General features: G+C 43.8%; 2 protein-coding genes and 1 long non-coding RNA gene across 4 annotated transcripts in view; 2 read left to right on the forward strand and 1 right to left on the reverse strand.

The window, feature by feature from the left end:
- The window catches only part of SLC7A9 (solute carrier family 7 member 9), an 824809-nt gene that overhangs the window by 794151 nt on the left and 9462 nt on the right, over positions 1-21196 (reverse strand). The window lies entirely within an intron of this gene.
- LOC144798615 (uncharacterized) overlaps positions 1-21196 on the forward strand; it is a 181126-nt gene that overhangs the window by 118945 nt on the left and 40985 nt on the right. The window lies entirely within an intron of this gene.
- LOC144799241 (uncharacterized) lies at positions 8118-16346 on the forward strand. Its single transcript, XM_078670499.1, has 4 exons — positions 8118-8137; positions 12473-12564; positions 13428-13519; positions 14797-16346. Exons 1-4 carry the CDS (start codon positions 8118-8120, stop codon positions 15835-15837), a joined length of 1245 nt encoding a protein of 414 aa, XP_078526625.1. The 3' UTR covers positions 15838-16346.

The raw sequence follows: 21196 nt of genomic DNA on the forward strand, positions 1-21196 counted from the left end.
TGTAGGGCGAGACAACAATTATCGATGTGATCGGCAGCAAGGAACAAATACAGTGGCAACACTGCACGTTACAATCATCTCGAGCCCCATCCAACATTGCTGAGAAAAAGGAAAGGAAAAGAAAATAGTATTGGAGACATACAACAGTCCCTCTCCGCATTCCCCACCAGGGTGTTTTGCCTGTGACCGTTTCCACCCGTAACCATCCACCAGAGTAAAGATTGCCTTCGAAGATCAAGGCAGCTGGACTTAGCATGCGAATGTGAATGTGGTTCATCACAAATGTCAAGTGCACGGCCAGTGGGGTGTCATAGGGGAGGGGCGCCGCTGAAGGTCGTGATGGGTGCGGCACAGGCCAATCCATGTCCAGACATCTCGCGTTAATTATGTCGGGGGAGAAGAAAGGTGAAAGTATATCCTACTCGTTTCTAATGCACAAGGATATAGGTAATGGTCGCAGTGCGCTGCGCATAATGTTTCTCTCTGTCACTCAGCGATTCGCAATGTGGTCTCAGCAGTGTCATTGCAGTCTCGTGCGCTCCGTCGTATGAACATGTAAACAGGGGAGAAAAAGAAAATAGAAGGGGGGGGGGCGCCGGGGTGTGGTCATGAATCTCGGTGGCGTGTCATGCGTGATGCTGTGGGAGCGCCGCGACATGAGCGGGTCTCAGAGAGGCCATCTGGTGTGTTTGTCGGTGCATTCCTGTTGTGGGGAGGGCGCGGGGAGGCGTGCAGGAGCTGCGAGACGCGGGAAAGGCGTGGAGGTCGTCATCTCGTCAGCTAGAGTGTGGCTCAACTGATGGTGTGGTGATCTCCGTTTCAGGGGGATGCATGAGTGGCTAGGCTAGAGATATCAGGGCTGTTGTTTACCTCGGCCGCTTCCGCTATCGCGTCTCCATCCCTTCTGGGGGAGTTGATAGGCGTGTGGTCCCCTAGTGGGTGCCTGTCTCTATGAAAGGTGTTGAGCATGTCATCCCATATTGCTGCTATTGGGAACTGGCGCAATCCCGCTGTCTCTTCATTGTGGAGGACTATGCTTTCCGCTCTCGCCCAGTTGTCTAGGGAGGCGCGCCAATGTTGCGTTAGGGGTGGAGTCGCGCATTTCCAATGTTTAGTGAGCAGCCGTTTGGCCGTAATGAGGCCTAGGTCCCAGAAGCGGGAGGGGACTCTATTGAGGGCGGTCCTCCTATAGAGGCCCAGTAAGCATGCCTCCCATGTATGCGGCAGTGGCATAGCCGTGCAACGTTCAAGGATCGAAAGCACAGACCGCCAGTATGTTTGTATCCGTGGGCATTGCCACAGCATGTGTAGCAGGTCCGCTCCAGCAAGTGCGCATCTTGGGCAGCTAGCCGAGGCACCCGGGAAATATTGGTTGATTCTGTCCGGCGAGAGGTATGCCCTGTGTAACACGTAAAATTGTATCACCTTAAAGCGTGCGTTACGAGGGAAGTTTTTGGGGCTGGCTAGCACCATCGCCCACTCCTTGTCCGTCCAGTCCCTCCCTCTGTCGATCGCCCATTTGGCTCGCAGGGGTTGTAGAGTATGGTGTGTGTGTGTCAATAAAGCTTGAGTTAACCAATGCACCACGTGTGTTCCATCCCCCATGACATGTAGGTGTTGTATCAGTTGATGTGTGGGCGGCTCATCTGTGATGTTTCCCCATCGTCGGGTGTATACCGCCACTATGGATGCGTGTTGTAAGAACTGTCCTGCGGGGATGCCCGTGTCGCTGACTAGTGTCGCAAAGGGAATTAGGGTGCCGTCAGCATATAGGTCCGCCATGGTGTCTATTCCCGAGCTCGTCCAGTGCTCCCGTGCGGCTTCGGTGACAGTGGCTGTTGCTTTAGGCGTACCCAGGAGCGGAAGTGCCGGGGCATAAGGTTTGACATGCTTAGTGAGCCGCAGGCCTCTGTTAAGGCATTTCACAGCCACGTCTACATGTAGTTGTGGTCGGTGTTTCGTGCGCGCTAGTGGGTGGAAGAGTGAGTGTATCTGTAGGAGATTAAGTGAGTCGGCGGACGTGGCCGTGTCTGCCAGGTTCCTGCCCGAAAGCCAGGCCGTCACCCACTGTAGCTGCGCCGCCAGGTAGTAGAGCTCCAGGTTGGGTACTGCGAGGCCGCCCGCTTCGACCGGTGCGTACAATTTACTTAGCGCTACTCTGGGTCTTCCTGCGTTCCAAATCAGCTCCCTGAACATAGTCTCTAATTCCCTAAACGTGCGGGCCGGGACGTATACCGGGATGTTGGCGTAGTAATATAGGAGTCTGGGCAACACTATCATTTTTGTCAATGTCACCCTGCTCGGTACATTAAGTGGGAGAGTCTTCCAAAAGGCTATCTGCGACCTAATGGACGTGATGGCGCGTGTTAGATTGCCATCCAGGATGTCTGGGTGCGATCTGTATATATAGATCCCCAGGTATTTGAACGTGGTATCATGCCACGGCAGCTGCTCCCCGTTGATGCTAATGCCGGGGTCAGGGATGTTGGGTGCAAATGAATATGCTCCCGATTTTGCCCAATTCACCCTGAGTCAAGACATGGCCTCAAAGGTCTGGAATATGCCCGAGAGTTCTGGTGGTAAATTCGCGAGGTCCCTGAAATACAGTAGTAAATCGTCAGCATACAGCGAGACAACGTGTGTGCCGTCTGCTAGCGGTATGCCCCAGTTCGCCCCACCACCGCGCAGAATCTCAGCGAGAGGTTCAATTGCCAGTGAGAAGAGTAGCGGGGACAGTGGGCATCCCTGTCGGGTGCCCCGTCTGACCTTTATGGCGTCTGATAGTAGCTTGCCTGTGCGGACGCGTACCTCAGGACTCCTATATAGTAGTCCGACCAATTCGATGTACTCATCGCCCAGGTCGAATTTGCGCAGTACCTCGCGTAGATAGGGCCACTCAACCGAGTCGAATGCTTTTTTGAGATCGAGAATTAAGCACCCTGATCTCGGCCAGTCCCGCACCGCATATTCCTGCACCCGAAACAGCCTTCTGATGTTGTGGGATGTGCTCCTAGTGGGCACGAAGCCGTTCTGGTCGCTGTGTACCAGGGAGGGCACCAATGGCGCCAGTCGCCTGGCCAGGGTTGACGCCAGGATCTTATAATCCGTATTCAGGAGTGCCAGGGGTCTGTACGAGCCGAGGAGTGTGGCGTTTCGACCAGGTTTGAGAAGCGACACCAGTGTTGCTTCGTTCATGGATGCGGGCAAGGCAGAATCTTCTAGTGCCGCCGAGTACATTTTGAGGAGCTCTGGTATCAATATATCGGAGCATGCCTTATAGTATTCAGCCGGTAGGCCGTCCGGCCCGGGGGCCTTGCCGTTCGAGAGGGCAAAGATGGCGTCGCGCAGCTCGTCCGCCTCCATTGGCGACCCGAGGTCGTCGCGCTGGTCTGCCGTGAGGGCGGGCAGTGTGATTTTGTCTAGGTAATCGGCAATGTTCGGATGCGGGTTCGATAGACGTGACTTGTATAGTGCTTGATAGTGCGCTATAAAGGCTTCATGGATCTTCGCTTGGGTGTATACCGCCGGGCCGGTGGGCGGGTGTATCGCCGTGACGGGTGATGTTCGCTCTTCGCGTTGTATCAACCAAGCCAGCAGTTTGCCGGGCTTATCGCCGGTGGGATGTGTGCGGGCCGAATGTGCCGCGTAGTTAACATGTTTCAGGCTGTCTATCAGTCTATCATGTTCCGCGCGAGCTTCCAATAGTCTGACGTTGTCGCCTTCAGCCGCATCCTGTTCCGCATGTAACAGGTCTGTCTCTAGTCGCCTAAGGTCGGTTTCTATTCGACGGCGTGAGAGAGCTTGTGTGCCCAGACATTGCCCTCTGAGGATCACTTTAAATGCGTCCCACTCAATCTGCCGGGTCGACGCCGTGCCTGTGTTGTCTTCAAAGTACTGCGCCGTCTGTGCGCTAATGGAGCTTCGGAATTGACCATCTAAAAGCAGATCGGGTTGGAGCCGCCAAGTAGGTGTCGGGGGTCGGGGGCAGTCCCACGCTATACTCAGGGTGTGGGGATTGTGGTCAGAATGTGTGCGGCCCATGTAGCAGGTGTCCGTGACGTGTGGCAAGATGTCACCCGTGACCATGTACCTGTCTAGACGCACATGTAAAGCGTGTGCCCCAGAATAGAATGAGTACGCCCGGGTGTGTGGGTTGCAACTGCGCCAAGCGTCCTGCAAGCCCCATTGTGTGGACCATGCCTGGAGGGTGCCCGCAGCAGTTGGCGCATGTGAGTTGGGCGGCGGGGGATGTGATCGGTCCAGGGCCAAATCTAATGTACTGTTGTAATCTCCACCCAGCACCCAAGGGATACCATGCCAGGGAGCTAAAGTGGTGGACAACTGTGCCAGGAAAGCCGTCAGGCCCGTGTTGGGTGCGTATACCGAGGCTAGCACCAGCGGGTTCCCGTCTAACCTGCCATGGACCACCACGAATCTTCCCCCGGTATCTACATGTGTGTTCAACGTCGCCCATGGGGTGCCCGGTCTGACCCACACCAGTGTTCCCTTAGCGTAAGACGAATAGCGCGTGGCATACAGTTGCCCCCGCCATCGGTGGCGTAAAGTGCAGATTTCCGAGTCACTGAGGTGCGTCTCCTGCAGGAGAGCTATCTGTATGTGATGGCGTTTGAGGTATGAATATATCTGGTAGCGTCGGGACGGTGTGTGCATGCCCCTGACATTCCACGTGCATATCTTAATGACAGACATTACAGTATCTCAATAGTGTCCCTTCTCCCGCCTCCCCGTCACCTCCTCCCACATCCCACATTTTCGTTGAACAGTCCTCCCCAGCACCACACAACAGCAGCATATCCGTGGCCACAATTCCCAGCAATGGAAGGGGGGAGAGGGTAAAGGTGCAACAGAAGGAACAGTGAACCTTTGAATGTGGTGAACATATAGAATACCAAAAGGTCGGGTGCGGAACGTGCACCCGTCCATACTCTCGAGGAGAGCAACAATGTCTAAATCAAGAGGGGGCAGGTGTGCAAGGCGCACCGTAACCGTGGTATCAAACCAACAAAGTCTGTTCATGGAGGTCCTCCACCCTCCCGGTGAGTGTGTGGCAGTCCAAACCATCTTTGCATATAAGGGCCCCCATACACACATGCACCAATTCACTATACGTTACTTGTCCCAGGATGGCAGCTTTCAGGAGTATCTTCTCCGGGTGTGCGTGCCGACCAAAGGTAGGCGTCCGAGTCATTCCCGGGTGTCATGATCGTTGGAGTGGGCCGCAGATCCGCACCCACACCACATGCCGTGCGCAGGGCCGACTCTCTCACTTGTCATGGGGTGAGTTCTTGTCCGTCCGTTCCCCCACATCCGCGGAGGTGTCTCTCGATTCATGTCCCCGGTCTCTGTGGCACGTTCAGCTAATATATTCCGCTGTCTGGGGCGTGACGTCCGGCCTTTCTTCCGAGCCCTGTGAATTTGGTACTCCATAGATGGCTTCATCGTCACTTGGAGGGTCCTGCTGACTGCCTCCCGCCGTCTCACTCTGCACAGGGGAACAGCTCAATTCCATAACCAGGCGAAGGGCGTCTTGTTTCTCCTGCTGCATGGCGTCCTCCGGGGGGGGTGTCCTCGCTACTCCTCGTGCAGCAGACTGTGATCTCCGGCGCGGCTTGCGTCGCCTCCGGGCGTTTCCAGTCTGTCGCCTGGGTATGGGACCCGCCGTAGTTCTAGGGTCCATGTCCGTGCCGCTATCTAGCCATGTCTCCACCTCGGCAGGGTCAGTGAAAAAGTGGGTTCGCTCTCCAGCCACGACTCTCAGTTTTGCAGGAAACAGCAGTGAATATTGTAGGCCCTGCTGCCGTAGGCGCTTTTTTACCTCCAGGAAATCGTGCCGTTGCCTCTGTACTTGTATAGTGTTGTCCGGGAAGAACATCACTGACGCCTTCTCAATCCTGATCTCTTGGAGCTTGCGTGTTTCTCGCAGGATGGAGTCTCTGTCCCTATAATTCAGTATTCGTAGCAGCATGGGTCTCGGGTTGGAGCCCGTCGCTAGTGGTTTGGTGGGGACGCGGTGTGCGTGTTCTATCACAAAGTATGGTGAGAGCGACCCCTCTGGCAGCAGGCCCCGCAGCCATTGTTCCATGCGTTCCTCCGGGTTCTTCCCTTCCCATTTCTCCGGAATTCCTACGAGTCGCACGTTATTCCTTCGCGCCCTGCCCTCCGCATCTTCCGCTCTATCTTCCAAAAATTCCACCCTGTTCAGTAAGTCTTGGATCTGTTTGGTCGATTGGCTGGTCTGGGGTCGGAGTTCCTTCACATCGTTTTCCAGGGACGCAGTGCGGTCCGCCAGCTTCTTGTGGTCTGCTCTCAAGTGTGTCAGGTCTATGACTACACTATCTATTTTGGTGGCTAATGAGGTGCGCGTGAGCTGGATGGACTCCTCCAGCCGCTCCATTGCCGCCAGCATGGTGTCCAGCTTCGCCGCCGTTTGATCTGGGTCATAGCTCTTCCCAGGCTTATCCATCTTGCCTTTGGAGTTGGTGCCACCGGTTCCGGTTCGGGTCCTGGGCCCGTTAGACATCTGTGCCAGGGCGCGGGCGCGACTACAGCAGTGGGGCCCGTGTCTGGGGGACGAGATGCAGCTCAGGGCTGTGGATGTTCAGGGAGGTCCCGTGGATCAGGCAGCCTCCCGACTCTGGACCTCAACGCGCGTGTATTGTAGTTTCCGGTGTCTGGTGGGTTACCGCTGCCTTGTGGGGGTGTAGCGCAGGTTCAATGTCTACCCCTAGGAGTGTCGCAGTTTCGACTGTTGACTCCCCGGGGCCTTGCGCACCTCGTGTGGTTCTACTGGTAAATGGGGCGCTGTGGGTGCTTTGCCCGCGTTTCCGATGCGTCTGGACTTTCCACTGTCTCGGGCGGTTGGGCTTCCTCCTCGTGGCCGGCGGCGGGCGTGTGTGCTATCTCTAGGGGCAGTCGCCAGTGTTCCCGTCCCCAGCCGCCTCCACTGCCCAGGCCCCCGCCGCTCACCTCTACCAGCAGCTCGGCCCGTCCGAACTGTCCGCGGGCTGGGGTTTGTCTCCGGTCGTCGCGTGGGCCAGTCGCCTATCGCTGGGTTCAAAGAGGGCCGCCCCCGCGGCCTCCGGGTCTCAGCTCCCTTGCCAGTGCCGCGTCAGGAGCAGTAACGTGTGTGGGTCCAGTGTTCGCAGTGACCAGTTAGAGGCCTTGTATGTTGTGGCCGGTCAGCGTGGTCAGCGCCGTAGGCGTGTCATGCAGGCCGCTCCCACGGGCCTATCCGTAAAGGTGGAGCCCCGGACTTTCCTAGGCGCACGCCGGGTGTGGAGGCGGCGTGCGCGGCTGCGCCCTAGCAGATCACCCGGTGCAGATCGGGAGCACCGATCCTCTCCAAAGTTGGTGGGGCGCTGCAGGCGCGTCCCGGTTTTGCCGGACACTCCTCTGCTTCGGGCGGTTGAGCCTCCTCGTCGCGGCCCGGCGGCAGGCGTGTGTGCTGTCTCCAGGGGCAGTCGTCAGCGTTCCCGGCCCCAGCAGCCTCCTCCGCCCAGGACCCCGTCGCTCAACTCGGCGGGTGCTTGGCCTGTCCGCACTGACCGTGAACTGGGTTTTGCCTCTGGTCGTCGCGTGGGCCCTCCGTCGATCGCCGGACACAAAGGGGGCCGTCTCCGCAGTCTCCGGGTCTCAGTGACCTCCCCAGTGCTGCGCAGTGTCACAGCACCGTTTAGGTGCGTAGGTGTCGGGAGCGGCAGTGTGTGTAGGTCCTGTGTCCGCAGTGGCCGCCGGGAGGCCTAGTATGGTATGGCTGGTCAGCGCGGCCAGTGCCGTGGGCGTTTCATGCAGGCCGCTCCTCCGGGCCTAGCAGCAGAGTTGGAGCCTCGGGTTTTCCTAGGCGCACGCCGGGTGTGGAGACGGCGTGTGCGGCTGCGTTTCAGTATATCTCCCGGAGCGGGCCGGGTGCACCGATCGCCCCCAAAGTTGGTGGGGTGGTGGACGATGGCTCCCCACCGCGGCGCCAGTAGTTTTCGTCGGCTGCAGTTGGTGTTCAGCAGGATAAATGCACCGGGTAGGGGAGCTCAGCGCGGAGCTCTACCCGGAGGCGTCCATGTCGGTCGCGTGCGTAACCACGCCCCCCACCACCACTCGTCATGGAAGTCTTCATCTTCGGGTAAGTCGAAGCACAAGAAGAAGGCAGACAGGACGCGGGATGCGGAAGGTAGTCGTCTGGATCCGCCAGCAGAGCCTGTTGGGTCGACTCAGGCCTTCCCTCCCTTTCCGGGAGCCAGGGTGACCCCTGCCCAGCTTTAAAGCTTTTACGAAACCTTGCATCCCATCTTTGGGATATATGATGTTACAACGCGTACTTTTACAACGCATACCGTTATAACGCATTTTTTACAACGCGAATACTGTTACAACGCATGTTTTTACAACGAGTACTATAACAACGCAAAATAGTACTTATTTAGCAAAAATACCATTACAACGCAATATATAACAACGTATACCATTACAACGCATAAATAAATATATATATTTTTTTTTTTGTAAAATAAAACCTGGCACGGGATGCAGGGAAAATAGGGGTTTTGGGTGGGGAAGTGTATTAAAAATCGGTAAGAAAAACTACCATATTATTACGAATCCTAATTAATTATTTAATAAATTAATACTCGAGTATTACATTTAATACTCGAGTACTTACATTAATACTCCGCTTGTTAAAATTATATCATTTTCGTAATTACATTTTTAAAACTAAAACAAACTAAAACAAACGAAACTTTAATAATATACACGATATGGTTTTTTTTTATATTACAACCAGATATATATAATTCATGGACGCCATTTTGAATAGGTATTACAATATATGTAGTCCTACTATTATTTCAATTAATAAATACCACAACACATTATCCAAAATGGATGCCAAAACGGCTGATATAACGCTATGTAAATTACTTATAATTAATTTTTAAATTATACGTTTACACAGAAATAAATGTAAAATTAAAAACCAATTGTAGCGCATATTTTTATAAATAAAACTGAGTTACTAAACCAAACTTATAAATAGTAGCCAGACACCATTTTGAAACTAGTTGATTCTCAACTACCCGAGAGAGCAGACGTGAAATCTGAACATCTGACCTTTTCACCCTTTCATATCAGTTAGACTGACTGAGCTACTGAGCAACTGAATAAAACGATTAACATGTAAGTAACGTTTATCGAAAACGTTAACAAAATATATATTGTTTTTTATAAGTGAATCTGATTTAAAATATTATTAACTATCCTTTTTATTTAAATTTTAATTAGATGTTACGAAAATATTACTGGGAATTTAAATGAGTTGAAAAATAAACACCGTTTATTTTAAATACGATAAGAAATAATTAATACTTATTTTTTATATTACTCATAGAAATCACTTCCAATCCAAGGAAAACGTGAGACCTAGGATATAACATTTCTTTTGGAAAAAAACGAACCGTTTTTCAAAGTTAGAAGAAGGTACATCATCATTATTCATTACACGACTTTATCATGCATTACTCAAAAAAGGTCGCATTAAGAATAAATATTATAATTTTTTTTGACAGAAATTTTACTTCTAAATTACATTCCGGATCATAACTGCCCCAAAAAAGTTTATCGACATCTTTAAAAAAGGTAATAAAAATATTTTCGTGACAAACTAAAAACAGCATTTTTAAGCAAATATAAATCCAGTTGAAATGGAAAATATTATTGTAAAATAGTGCATTATTTCTATGTTTCTTGAATTAAAAAACATCTAAACTTTTAGGAAGTAAAAAGTCACTTTCTTCACAAGTTATAAGTCACACATTTTTAACAAAACATTTTTTTTTAAGGACACATCTCAGCAAGATCTTCCAAAAGATCTACTAAAACCACAAACAAAGGCAGAAACCCATCTCAGGAAAGAAAAGATCCAATTCGAAAAGTAAGTGAAAATCAGTTTCCATTATACACATATGAATAAAGCATGAATACAAATATATGCAGATTAGTGTAAAGCTAGTAATAACTATTCCAATTTTATTTAATTGCTGCAGTAAGAAAAGTGCAGGATACACTAGAGGTGTAAATTAATATTCCACCTCCATGTAAGTGCAGCAGTAGGAAAAGTGCTGGATAATCTTAAAGTGTAAATTACTATTCCAACTCCTTGTAAGTGCAGCAGTAGGGAAAGTGCAGGAAAATCTAGAGGTGTAAATTACTATTCCTACTCCGGGTAAGTGCTGCAGTAATGAAAGTGCAGTTAAGTGTCGAGGTGTAAATTAGTATTCCTACTCCGAGTAAGTGCTGCAGTAGGGAAAGTGCAGGATAGTGTAGAGGTGTAAATTACTATTCCAACTCCTGGTAAGTGCAAAAGTAGGGAAAGTGCTAGATAGTCAAGAAACCTGTAAAATAATATTCCAACTCCATGTAAGTGCTGCGTTAAGAAAAGTGCAGTATACTCTAGAGGTGTAAATTAGTATTCAAACTCCATGTAAGTGCAGCAGTAGGGAAAGTGCTGAATAATCTTAAAGTGTAAATTACTATTCCAATTTCCTGTAAGTGCAGCAGTAGGGAAAGTGCAGGAAAATCTAGAGGTGTAAATTATTACTATTCCAACTTCTGGTAAGTGCAGCACTAGGGAAAGTGCTGGATAATCCACAGGTGTAAATTACTATTTCAACTCCGGGTAAGTGCAACAGTAGAGAAAGTGCTAGATATTTAAGAAACCTGTAAAATAATAATCCTACTCCATGTTAGTGCTGCAGTAAGAAAAGTGCAGGATACTCTAGAGGTGTAAAATAGTATTCCAACTCCAAGTAAGTGCAGCAGTAGTGAAAGTGCTGAATAATCTTAAAGTGTAAATTACTATTCCAACTCCCTGTAAGTGCAGCAGTAGGGAAAGTGCTTGAAAATCTAGAGGTGTAAATTATTACTATTCCAACTTCTGGTAATTGCAGCACTAGGGAAAGTGCTGGATAATCCATAGGTGTAAATTACTATTACAACTCGATTTAAGTGCAGCAGTAGGAAAAGTGCTAAATAATCTTGAAGTGTAAATTATTACTATTTCTACTTCAATTAAGTGCAACAGTAGGGAAAGTGCTGGATAATCCACAGGTGTAAATTACTATTCCTACTCCAGGTAAGTGCAGCAGTAATGAAAGTGCAGTTAAGTGTCGAGGTGTAAATTAGTATTTCTACTCCGGGTAAGTGCTGCAGTAGGGAAAGTGCAGGATAGTGTAGAGGTGTAAATTACTATTCCAACTCCTGGTAAGTGCAAAAGTAGGGAAAGTGCTAGATAGTCAAAAAACCTGTTAAATAATATTCCAACTCCAGGTAAGTGCAGCAGTAGGTAAAGTGCAGACCAAATGTATATTTCCAATAATATAATTCTGAAATTTTGCATTATTTCTATGTTTCTTGAATTTAAAAACATCTAAACTTTAAGGAAGTAAAAAGTCACTTTCTTCACAAGTTATAAGTCACACATTTTTAACAAAACATTTCTTTTTAAAGGACACAATCCAGCAAGATCTTCAAAAAGATCTACTATAATCAAAAACAATATCAGAAACCCATCTCAGCAAAGAAAAGATCCAATTAAAAAAGTAAGTGAAAATCAGTTTTCATTATACACATATGAATAAAGCATGAATACAAATAAATGCAGTATAGTGTACAGGTACTGATAATTATTCTAACTCCAGGTAAGTGTTGCAGTAGAGAAAGTGCAAGATAGGCTTAAGGTGTAAATTAGTATTCCAACTCCATGTAAGTGCAGCAGTGGGGAAAGTGCTGGATAATCCACAGGTGTAAATTACTATTCCAACTCCCTGTAAGTGCAGCAGTAGGGAAAGTGCTGGAAAATCTAGAGGTGTAAATTATTATTATTCCAACTTCTGGTAAGTGCAGCACTAGGGAAAGTGCTGGATAATCCATAGGTGTAAATTACTATTCCAACTCGATTTAAGTGCAGCAATAGGAAAAGTACTAAATAATCTTGAAGTGTAAATTATTACTATTTCTACTTCAATTAAGTGCAGCAGTAGGGAAAGTGCTGGATAATCCACAGGTGTAAATTACTATTCCTATTCCGGGTAAGTGCTGCAGTAATGAAATTGCAATTAAGTGTCGAGGTGTAAATTAGTATTCCTACTCCGGGTAAGTGCTGCAGTAGGGAAAGTGCAGGATAGTGTAGAGGTGTAAATTACTATTCCAACTCCGGGTAAGTGCAAAAGTAGGGAAAGTGCTAGATAGTCAAGAAACCTGTAAAATAATATTCCAACTCCGGGTAAGTGCAGCAGTAGGTAAAGTGCAGACCAAAAATATATTTCCAATAATATAATTCTGAAATTGTGCATTATTTCTATGTTTCTTGAATTTAAAAACATCTAAACTTTAAGGAAGTAAAAAGTCACTTTCTTCACAAGTTATAAGTCACACATTTGTAACAAAACATTTCTTTTTAAAGGACACAACCCAGCAAGATCTTCAAAAATATCTACTATAACCAAAAACAATATCAGAAACCCATCTCAGCAAAGAAAAGATCCAATTCAAAAAGTAAGTGAAAATCAGTTTTCATTATACACATATGATTAAAGCATGATTACAAATAAATGCAGGATAGTGTAAAGGTACTGATAACTATTCCAACTCCAGGTAAGTGGTGCAGTAGAGAAAGTGCAGGATAGGCTTAAGGTGTAAATTAGTATTCCAACTCCATGTAAGTGCAGCAGTGGTGAAAGTGCAGAATAATTTTAAAGTGTAAATTACTATTCCAACTCCCTGTAAGTGCAGCAGTAAGGAAAGTGCTGGAAAATCTAGAGGTGTAAATTATTACTATTCCAACTTCTGGTAAGTGCAGCACTAGGGAAAGTGCTGAATAATCCACAGGTATAAATTACTATTCCAACTCAATGTAAGTGCATTAATAGGAAAAGTGCTAAATATTCTTGAAGTGTAAATTATTACTATTTTTACTTCATGTAAGTGTAGCAGTAGGGAAAGTGCTGGATAATCCACAGGTGTAAATTACTATTCCTACTCCGGGTAAGTGCAGCAGTAATTAAAGTGCAGTTAAGTGTCGAGGTGTAAATTAGTATTTCTACTCCAGATAAGTGCTGAAATAGGGAAAGTGCAGGATAGTGTAGAGGTGTAAATTACTATTCCAACTCCGGGTGAGTGCAAAAGTAGGGAAAGTGCTAGATAGTCAAGAAACCTGTAAAATAATATTCCAACTCTGGGTAAGTGCAGCAGTAGGTAAAGTGCAGCCCAAATGTATAATTCCAGTAATATAATTGTAAAATTGTGCATTATTTCTATGTTTCTTGAATTTAAAAACATCTAAACTTTTAGGAAGTAAAAAGTCACTTTCTTCACAAGTTATAAGTCACACATTTGTAACAAAACATTTCTTTTTAAAGTACACAACCCAGCAAGATCTTCAGAAATATCTACTATAACCAAAAACAATATCAGAAACCCATCTCAGCAAAGAAAAGATCCAATTCAAAAAGTAAGTGAAAATCAGTTTTCATTATACACATATGAATAAAGCATGAATACAAATAAATGCAGGATAGTATAAAGGTTCTGATAAGTATTCCAACTCCAGGTAAGTGGTGAAGTAGAGAAAGTGCAGGATAGTCTTAAGGTGTAAATTAGTATTCCAACTCCTTGTAAGTGCAGCAGTATGGAAAGTGCTGGATAATCCACAGGTTTAAATTACTATTCCTATTCCACTTAAGTGCTGCAGTAATGAAAGTGCAGTTAAGTGTCGATTTGTAAATTAGTATTCCTACTCCGGGTAAGTGCTGCAGTAGGGAAAGTGCAGGATAGTGTAGAGGTGTAAATTACTATTCCAACTCAGTTTAAATGCAACAGTAGAGAAAGTGCTGGATAATCCACAGGTGTAAATTACTGTTCCTACTCTGAGTAAGTGCTGCAGTAGGGAAAGTGTTGGAAAATCTAGAGGTGTAAATTATTATTATTCCAACTTCTGGTAAGTGCAGCACTAGGGAAAGTGCTGGATAATCCATAGGTGTAAATTACTATTCCAACTCGATTTAAGTGCAGCAGTAGGAAAAGTGCTAAATAATCTTGAAGTGTGAATTATTACTATTTCTACTTCAATTAAGTGCAGCAGTATGGAAAGTGCTGGATAATCCACAGGTGTAAATTACTATTCCAACTCCCTGTAAGTGCAGCAGTAGGGAAATTGCTGGAAAATCTAGAGGTGTAAATTATTATTATTCCAACTTCTGATAAGTGCAGCACTAGGGAAAGTGCTGGATAATCCATAGGTGTAAATTACTATTCCAACTGGATGTAAGTGCAGCAGTAGGAAAAGTGCTAAATTATCTTGAAGTGTAAATTATTACTATTTCTACTTCAAGTAAGTGCAGCAGTGGAGAAAGTGCTGGATAATCCACAGGTTTAAATTACTATTCCTACTCCGGGTAAGTGCTGCAGTAATGAAAGTGCAGTTAAGTGTCGATGTGTAATTTAATATTCCTACTCCGGGTAAGTGCTGCAGTAGGGAAAGTGCAGGATAGTGTAGAGGTGTAAATTACTATTCCAACTCAGGTTAAATGCAACAATAGAGAAAGTGCTGGATAATCCACAGGTGTAAATTACAGTTCCTACTCTGAGTAAGTGCTGCAGTAGGGAAAGTGCTGGAATAAAATAAAGAGTAATACAATAATAATAGTGGTGCAATAGGAAAAGTACATACAAATCTAGGGGAAAAAATTTTATATTCACAAACTTAATATTTTTTTTCTCTCTTTTCAGGAAATGTCTACACATCCAACAGCTAAATATATCTCTTCCAGGAAAGGAAACCAACTACTTAATCATGCAGGTTACATTTATTGTAAGGATAGGTTAAGTAATCCACGGATTCATTGGAGATGCGTGCAATACCATACAACTCGTTGCAGCGGCAGAGCGGTTACGGTCAATGATATTATTGTAAGAACAACTGACCATAACCACTCTGCCTCTGCAATGGAAGTTGATATTAGAGAAACAGTTAATGAAATGAAAGCTATTGCAAGCACCTCCAATGAATCCACAGGATCTATTTTGAGACAGGTTGCACAACATGTCCCTACTCATGTTGCTAGTAATATTCCAACTATTCATAATTTGCGTAGAATTATACAACGTCAAAAGCAGGCAAGTAATACTCAAGTAAATACGCCACATACTTTTTCTGATATCAATATTCCTCACGAACTTACAATTTCTTTTGCTAATGAACCTTTCCTACTGCATGATAACGAAAACCCTCTAAAGCGTATTTTAATATTTAGTACTCCACGTAACCTTGTAAAGCTTGAAACTAGTGAAATTTGGATGATGGATGGGACGTTTAAAAGCACGCCCCATCCATTCACCCAAATTTATACTATCCACGCAAAAATTAACAACAGTGTAATACCCCTAGTGTATAGTTTGCTGCCTGATAAGACTTCTGCAACTTACACAGAATTTTTAGCTGTGATAAAATCTATAACTAAGCAAAGCCCTAGGAAAATAATAATGGATTTTGAATTGAGCATGATTAATGTGATCACCAAAATGTACACGGATACCCAAATTCAAGGGTGTTTTTTCCACTTTTCCCAGGCATTCTGGCGTAAATTACAGAAAACACCCTTAGTTACAGAATACTCAACAGACAGCAAACTTCAAGTAGAATTAAAAAAATTAACAGCTCTTTGTTTTGTCCCTCCCGAAAGTGTAGACGAGTACTACACTGCCATTACAGAATCTGATTATTATTTAACAAACGAAGACAAATTGGCACCAATTCTAAATTATATGTAAGACACATGGATTGGACACCTAGGCAGATCGGGTCGCAGGAGGAAGCCACGTTTCCATGTGGAGTGGTGGAACTGTTATTCGAGTTGCCTACAGGGAGAGGCTAAAACAAATAATGCCATTGAGGGATGGCATAACTCTTTCAATCATTTAATTGGAAAACCCCACCCTAATTTCTATTCATTTCTTGAAACTTTGAAGAAGGAGCAAAGCTTTCAAGAAATGAGACTATCACAAACTCTCACAGGTAGTCTAAACTCACGGATTACTCAAAGAACTAAGGATATGTCTGAACGACTATTGGGACTTTTACAACAATTTTCGTTGTGTGTGGCTCTAGATTACCTTGAGAATCTTGCTAACATCCTTTCTTTTTAAACTGTTATTCACATTACTTTCCTGCTTTTATCTAAATTTACTCTCTAATTTAAATTGGCAATAAACCTTTTTACTTTAAAATTTTTCTAAATTTGATGTTGGGTCATTTTTATTTTTAGTAATTTTTTACCAACAATACTTTAATAAACCCCTTACATGAATTAATTATTTTTTAATTTTTTTATTAAAATTTTTTTAAATATTGCAAATTAAATATTTGCTACCCTAATTTTGTGACAATATTACTAAATAATTAGATATTACTTAGCAAATGTAATAAATGCATTTTTAATAACTTTCAAAACTGTTCTTTCAAAACTACATCATAAAATTGTTGATAAAACTATTTTTTTAAGCAAAATAGTGATATTTCCATGAAATTACTAATATGTGCTAAATGTTATTATAGACACGAAAATAAATCATACATATATTAATCTCCTTTCTTTTCTACAAAAAGCGAAACACAATCTGGCCTTCTCAATGTTAAAATCCAATGTAACCTGATTTTCTCAATCCAAATATAGTAACTCCAACAAAAACCATAAATATACAATTCACCTTATTTTTATAATAACGGTGAACATTAATTCTGCCTTTAAATATAATTAAGCAAAAAATAAATAATTCATGAATCTGTCACTTTAATTTTAACAATTGAAAGACAAAGCAGAATTATAATCAAAAATTTGTTAATAAAAATTATTAGCAAACAATATAACCAATCATAATATCATTTTTTTGCAAATATTCCAATATTTTGAATGCCCAACAAAAACATTATTTTTTTTAAAAAGAACGAATAAAACATTGGAAATATCACTGTTTACATTTGAATAATATTTCATCAACAATTACGTGAAACTAACTTTTTCAAACTCCATTTTCCTAAACTTTAATTTCACTCGAAAATGCATTTAAATACATTGCATACATAAATATATTTATTGTATATTAATTACAATATAAAACACTTTAACATCATTTCATAGAACTAATTATTTCATTAATCTAATTACCGATCTTCCCCACGCCCTCCGACCCAACATAGGCATATTCTAAAAATACGAGTAGCGACATGTTGTTTTATTAACATTTTTTTCTATTCGAGCAACCTCTACTTAACTTATCCTTAAAATAAATGATAATCTTTATTTGATTTACAATATTATTTAATATTTAAATGTTTTCCTACCTGAACGTAGATCAGCGTCCTGCTGCTTCCTGCTCCGGTACTCCACAAAATGGCCGATGACGCTCGCGTAAACGTAATGACGTCAGGATATGCTGCAACAATAAACAAGGGACTACTGTACTGTTATATTTAATCGATTATTTGCAATAAAGTTATTTTTTTTATATTTTTACATGAAGATTAAAAATGTTCAAAAATATACATTAAATATTAAAAAAATAGAAGTTTATTTTAATATATTTCGAGAATAAAAAAATTAAATTTTTACTTACTAAAACACTGTTTGTTCGTTTTTATTAAATTAATGCATTGTATATTTTCATAACTATTTTCATATAAAAATTGTACTTTCTTTTCTTACCTGTTTTCTTCTTTCTTTTCTGTTATTTTCTCTTTCTTTCTGTTACTTTACTTTGCTTTAATTCCGGACCGCTATACATATATCAAGGTATCATGAAAATAAATGAAGGACAAATGTATCCATTGAAAACAATGTTAAACCGTGGGAACCATAATATTATAATAAGTTTTTCACAAATATATTCTTTTAAAATATTTTCTATTTATAAACGTATAAAATATTAAACTGTTTCTTTAATTCCCAATTTAATTTATTTAAATATAATGTATTATCATTTTTAAATAAATGGATTTATTATTATTAAATTGTATAATACCAAAATTATTACTCAAAATATTTATACATACAATAAATTTAATAATTATAAATACAATATATTTAATAATTATTTTTTACATATTTAAATTAGTTATATAATACTCAAAATAATACTCATATTTATTATTATTAACTTAATAATATAAATATCTTACAATTGAAAATAAACATATTATTGACTAATTTTTACATATTTAAATTAATATTATAATACCCAAATTAATACTCAAAATAAATATAAATACAATTTAAAATTTTATTTAATTTTTACATATTTTAATTATTATTAATAATATTTTATATTTCACATAACTATATTAATACTCAATTAACATTTACCATATTAATTACTAATAACAATAAATTATAATTATAAATATAATAAAATAATTAATTATTTTTTACATACTTTTATGAATTTTTTAATACACAAATTAATACTCAAAATATTTATAAAAACTATATATTCTAAAACTAAAAAAGTTTTCATATTTAATTTAGTACAATAATACCCAAATTAATACTCACATTAATTATTATTAATAATATTTTATATATTATATTTCACATAACTATAAATTATAATTATATTTAAAAATACAATAAAATAATTAATAATTAATTAATTTTTACATATTTTAAATAATTTTTTAATACCCAAATTAATACTCAAAATACTTATAAAAATAATATATTTTAAAATTAATTTTAACAAATTTAAACTAAATATAATTATATATTTTACTCAAATATATTGACAATAATAGCCTTCATTAACTATACACATATCATACAAAATGCGTTGTAAAAGTACATGCGTTGTAACAGTATATGCGTTGTAACAGTATGAGTTGTAAATGTATGCGTTGTAATAGTATCTGCGTTGTAAAAGATGCGTTGTAACAGTATTGCGTTGTAAAAAATGCGTTGTAACAGGTGTATACCCATCTTTGGGAAGCCTGGCGCCGCCGGCCCGCCCTCGGGCCTCGCAGACTCGGTTGGTGGCTCCAGGCCTTTGATGTCGGCAGCTTCGGCGCCACAGGGCCCCCAAGGATCCAGGCCTGGAACCGGATCGGCGCCGGTTGACCTTGTAACACCTCCTTTCGTTCCGAATCCAGTGACGATACCCCCGCTGCCTCTGACGCCGGTTGTGTCTCCAGCTGGCGTCAGACCCGGCCTCTCCCTCGATGAGGACATGGACTTGAACCAACGTCGCCTGACGTCGGGACCGGCGCAGACCTGTACTTTTGTACCCCTGTTCTCTCCTGATGTTTCCTAACGCCCTGAGTGGCTACCAAAAGAGGGTGAGGAGGACCAAAAGAGGGTGAGGAGGACTGGGAGGGGTCTGTGGACCCTCTTGCTGACCAGCTAGAGTAACCAGACTGGAGAGAGGAGTTGGGTGACGCCAGTGGTCTGGACACCTCTCCAGACCTTGGCATACTTTCTCCCCCTACCTTGGCTACGGAACAGGGTGCATCTTACGGAGTGGTGTTGCGTAGGTCAGCCGAGGCCTTAAACCTCTAGCTTCCTATGGTGGCAGTCAGGACTAACCTCCTGACTGAGGTGCTTCAGCCAGCAGGGGCCTCTTCGGAGCCCTTGCTGCAGTTCAAGGAGGCCCTTCCAGACATCCTTTTGGGAACTTGGTCTAAGCCCAACACAGGGGCTCCTGTGGACAGGATCATTGCCTGACGCCACCGCCCGGCCTCGGGTGACTGCATTTTCCTCTCTTACCATTCTACCCCTGAGGGCTTGGTGGTCCAAGCCTCAATGTCCAAAGGCACATTCCCTAATGCACCACGTGATAGGGAATCCAAGAAGCTGGACCACCTAGAGAAGAAGATGTTTCCTTCCTCCAGCTTGGGACTGCGATCGGTGAACACCGCATGTTTATTGGCCCGTTACTCCCACTTGGTGTGGGACACGGTTGTGCAGGTGCTGCCACAGTGCCCGGAGGAGCCCCGGGCCATGCTCTCCCGTGCTGTTGCCAAAGGGAGAGGCGCAGCGAAGTTCGCCATCCAGTGTGGGCTGGACACCGCCGACTCACTGTTAGGACGATTTCCACATCAGTAGCACTGAGACACTTATGCCTGGTTGAGGTCCACTAGCTTCTCTGGTGATGTCCAAGCAATGCTTTTGGACATGCCCTTTAATGGCCGTTGCCTCTTTGACAACAAGGCAGACAACGCACTTGAGCGCTTTAAGGATTCTAGGGCTACTGTCAGATCCTTAGTCCTCGCTTCCACCTCCTTTCCAGCGCAGTCTGCTTTTCGCCCCTTTCGTGGCGACGAAAGGGGTACACTGCCACGTTCCGCCCAGAGCCACAGGCCTGCGCAAGCTGTCCAGCCTCTACGCAGCCGGGGAAGTAGATCCCACCGCCGTGGATCGGGAGCCAGCGGGTGGGCCAGTCCACTAGCGACCCCTCTGCAGCAGCCTCCAAGCCCTCCTAGTCCAACCTTTCAGGCCCATCAATCGCCAGTGGGCCGCAGAATTCGCCATCACCTCTCCCACTGGCTCAACAACACGTCAGACAGGTGAGTTCTGCACATAGTCCGAAGGGTCTACTCCCTCCACGTTGAGACTACCCTTTCATCCATGCCACTTCAATTCCATCGCATGTCAGAGGATCACCTGGTCCTTCTCCAACAGAAAGTTACGGCTCTCTTGGCCAAGTGAGCTATCGAGTGCGTTCCTGCGCCAGAAGTAGGTCATGGTTGTTATGACCACTACTTTCTGGTACCTAAGAAGGACAATGGCCTGTGTCCTATCTTGGATCTCAGGAACGTCAACTGCTTCCTCCGGAAGGAGAAGTTCAAGATATTGACACTGGTTCAGGTCATGTCTGCTCTCGACCTTGGAGACTGGATGGTAGCATTGGACTTGCAAGATGCTTATTTTCACATCCCCGTCCTGCCGGGCCACCGCTGTTACCTGCAGTTTACGGTAGGCCACAAGCACTTTCAGTTTATCATACTCCCATTTGGCCTTACCAGCGCCCCTCGGGTGTTCATGAAAGTGATGGTGGTGGTCGCAGCTCATCTACGTAGATCAGGGGTTCCCGTCTTCCCCTATCTTGCCGACTGGCTGTTGAAGGCGGGCTCTCCCCAGGGTCT

This window comes from Lissotriton helveticus, chromosome 12, assembly GCF_964261635.1.
Source record: "Lissotriton helveticus chromosome 12, aLisHel1.1, whole genome shotgun sequence".
Classification (NCBI taxonomy): Eukaryota; Metazoa; Chordata; class Amphibia; order Caudata; family Salamandridae; genus Lissotriton; species Lissotriton helveticus.